At 34.8% G+C, this 3,796-nt stretch overlaps 1 protein-coding gene across 1 annotated transcript; it reads left to right on the top strand.

Annotated features, from left to right (window-relative positions):
- The first annotated feature begins 3,049 nt into the window (after positions 1–3,049).
- On the top strand, positions 3,050–3,589 carry LOC143567184 (uncharacterized). Its single transcript, XM_077053656.1, has one exon. The coding sequence runs from the start codon at positions 3,050–3,052 to the stop codon at positions 3,587–3,589; it is 540 nt and encodes a 179-aa protein (XP_076909771.1).
- Positions 3,590–3,796: the final 207 nt, after the last annotated feature.

Below are 3,796 nucleotides of genomic sequence, written 5' to 3'. Positions count from 1 at the left end.
CCCTAGCATGTGAGAAAGATGTAAATTTAACCTGAATAAGTTGTTTTGAATGAAAAACGGGTAAATGGGGTAAGATCCCGGTTTCCGGCGATGACGGCGCCGGAAAAGCGTATACAAGGATGAAAAGAATATTAAAACCCTAACCCTAATTCGTTATGTGAAACTAACGAATTAAAGGTAATTCGTTAACGAACTAGCCTTAATTAATGAACTGATTCGTTAATGAAGTAAAGACGAACTAGCTCTGATTCGTTAAATAGTTTGTTATGATGATTCGTTAAGGAAGAACAACGAACTAGCTTCAATTTCGTTAAAGCCAGTTCGTTATAAAGAGTCCAGTTTGCTATATTCTGAATAACGAATTAGAAGTTTGAAAGAATGACAGAAAGGTCCTTGGACTTAGAATAAATGGCTTAATTACATATTAGCCCCTGGACTTTATTAATTTATGAAAGATACCTTTAAAGGTTAACGTGTAACGATTAACTAACTGGGTAATGACTCAATGGAGTAACATCGACTTAGACACTTAAGATTAGTTAAGTAAGCAGTAAGAAGGGCTAGAACAATATTTAATATTGTATCTATCAAACAGTTAGTCGCGCACAGCAAAGGAAGGGAATAACCTTAAACGGTGGACGCAACCGAGATCAGGTGAGTTTCTAGCCCGTTCCTTGTTATGTTTTCGGGGCTGTGTGCATACTCGATGTGATTAGTAATACACTTACTTTAAGTGGTAAGTGTGTGCCTTATATGATTTATGTATGAATGAGTGCTTGACGGTGCGTGAACGATCTTCGGATATTGCATGTACCGCCAGGTGATAGTTTGAAGATATGATTGTTATATATGATGTTTAAATGATGTGTGTATGTATGAAAGTTATAATTATGAATATATAGAAAATTATGGTATGGTTTTATGGAAGAAAGGGAGACCGGACCCCAATAATATCCGAGGATGAAGGGTGACCGGACCCTAATAATATCCGAGGATGAAGGGTGACCGGACCCTAATAATATCCGAGGATGGAGGGTGACCGGACCCTAATAATATCCGAGGATGGAGGGTGACCAGACCCTAATAATATCCGAGGATGGAGGGTACCGGACCCTAACAATATCCGAGGTATGTAGGACGAAATGCTCTTTATAATGTAAGGTTAGTTACGTGTGTATTGTGTATGTTAAAGAAAGAAAGCACGAAAGAATGAAAGTATGTGTATGGCAAAACTATGAACATGTTAAGTATGTAATATGTATCTTCGGATACGTATATAAGTAGGTATATGAATGTATTGTATGTTGCCTGATAAACTAGAACTCACTTAGCGTAGCTGACTTTTAGTATGCACGCAGGTTAACAGATTGAGACAGCTGGTTTGAGTAGGACACATGGCAAGATTGAAGACGCTAGCATCTGAATATTTGTCGTGATTTTTTGATATTATCGATTATTTTATGTTTTAAAAGACAAGTTAAAAATGTTTGTAATAAATGGTTAACTATTATTATTATTCCGCGAAAGCTTTAATTAACTCTGATATTTAGAACTGTGTTTATGAGTAAATCCAACACCAAATGTATGGCACCGGGAGCGGGGCCTTACAGACAAGGAATTTGTTATTAATTCATTGATAACATATTTTAATTTGCTAAAAAATGATTATGACAAAATTTTTCTTGATTATCAAAATGTGAAATAGGCTTATGACAAGCTTAAATCGTGTGAGAAAAACTTGTGGATGAAAATTTTGCAAGATGAAAAAACGATTTCTATGCTCACTCACACGGTTAAAGATAAGCAAATTGAAATCAATAGACATGTGGATGAGAAAGCGGAACTCAAAAGAGAACTTCAATTGACTAAAATTGAAGTTGAAAGAGTTGAAACAAAACTGAAACGTTATTCCGCTTCTCAATATGTTTTGGATCATATTGTTCCAAAAGAGATTCCAAAATATCATGTTGTTCCGCCACCAATTTGGAGTTCTTATGTTCCAAAAGAACCAGAAGGATTTCTTAAGGCGTTGAACGTGGTGTCTGATTCACCAAAACTTGATAATTCATGTGATGAGCAAGTTGTTCAATCTGTTCATAGTTCTAAGTGTGATAGTGAGATAGGTAAACAAGCTGTTGAATTTGTGATGTCTGAATCAGAAAGTTCATCTAAAGAAAGTGTTAAAATTGGTAATCAATTTGAGAAAACTAAACCCCAAATCAAATGGTAAAACTGATAATCTGAATTCTAGATTTGCTAAAACCAGTTTTTATTATAAAAGAAAAGGTATTGGTTTCAAATAGGATAACCAAAAGTCTGTAAAACCACAAGATGGTTTTCAAAAGATTGTTCTTTTAAAGGTGTGACCTCTGAAGAACAAAAGGAGGCTATCTTTACAAGGCAATCAAATGATGAGTTTTACAAACTTAAAGCTGAAAGAGAGAGTCAAGATAATCATGTTCATTCTGTTAATAAATTTGTTGATATGAGGAAGTGTTTCTATTATAATGAAGAAGGACATTTGTTTTATTCATGTTCTAAAAGATTTTCTCAAGAGGGTAAACATGTGGTGAAAAAAAAAACATATGTTAAAGTTCCTATGGTTAAACCTACACCTCCACCAGTCAAGATTTTAAAAAGAGGTGTAGATAAGGAATACATCAAAAATATTTTTGAAGTAGGTGAATCTTCAAATTCTAAGAAAAATGATGGTTTTTATAAAAAGAAAAGTTCTGTTGGACATAACTAGGTGGCAAAGGTTAAAAGTAATGAAAATGATAAATCACCAATTGAACAAGTTGTTAATCCAACTGATAATTAAGCTGCTGAGTCTTTAAATGAAGTTATTAATCAAGTTGATGAAAAAGTTGTTGTTTCATCGAGTTCATGTTAGTCTGATGATTCATTGTTTGATTATGAGTATGATGATTTTGAGAATTTTTAAATGAAAAAATGAAACAACCCAAGACCAAGAAAGCTTGGGTTTCCTTGTTTCACTAACTGCGTGTTTTTGTAGGGGCTTTCAAGATCCAATGACTCACGTTGGATAATGGATAGTGGAGCCTCTCGACACATGACTGGAACTCTCCATCTACTAAAGAATGTTCAATCTATTCAAGGAGGGTATGTGGGATTTACAGGAAATCAAGGTGGACAAATTGTTGGAGAAGGGACGTTATCAAATGGGAAAGTAATGTTCAAAAATGTGAATTACATCACGGAGCTTGAGAATAACTTACTGAGCATATCTCAAATTTGTTATAAAGGCTTTTCAACGCATTTTACAAATCAAGATTGTTTGATTCTTAAGCCTGGGTATAAGATTCCAGGAGAGTGGATCTTGATGAAAGCACCAAGAGAAAATGATCTTTATGTGCTTACCATGAATGTCGCGTCATCGATTCAAGGAACTGTTCAGTGTTTTGTCACCAAAGCATCTAAAAATGAATCCGTGTTATGGCATCGCCGCATGGGTCACATCAATGTTCGGAAAATGAACAACCTTGTTCATAATCAATTGGTTGAAGGAGTGAATGTTAAGGGTTTTCATTTGAGTTCTGAGTGTTTGAGTTGCAAGAAGAGAAACTAAAGAAGAAGTTACACCTGACAAAATCTGTCAATTCAATAAACTTACCATTTGAGAGGGTACATGTCAACTTATTTGGGCTTGTGAATGTTAAAAGTATCACCGGGGAACTTTATTGTTTGGTGGTCACAGCTGATTACTCACGTTTTTCATGGGTAATGTTTCTTGAATCGAAGGATGAAACTTTTGACAACTTGATGATTTTGTTCA

This window comes from Bidens hawaiensis, unplaced genomic scaffold (assembly GCF_021521415.1).
Source record: "Bidens hawaiensis isolate Kalapana, Puna unplaced genomic scaffold, B.hawaiensis_p1.1 tig00023231_1, whole genome shotgun sequence".
NCBI lineage: Eukaryota > Viridiplantae > Streptophyta > Magnoliopsida > Asterales > Asteraceae > Bidens > Bidens hawaiensis.
Note: the sequence above shows the minus strand (reverse complement) of the source record. Positions and strands in the feature narration are given on the sequence as shown.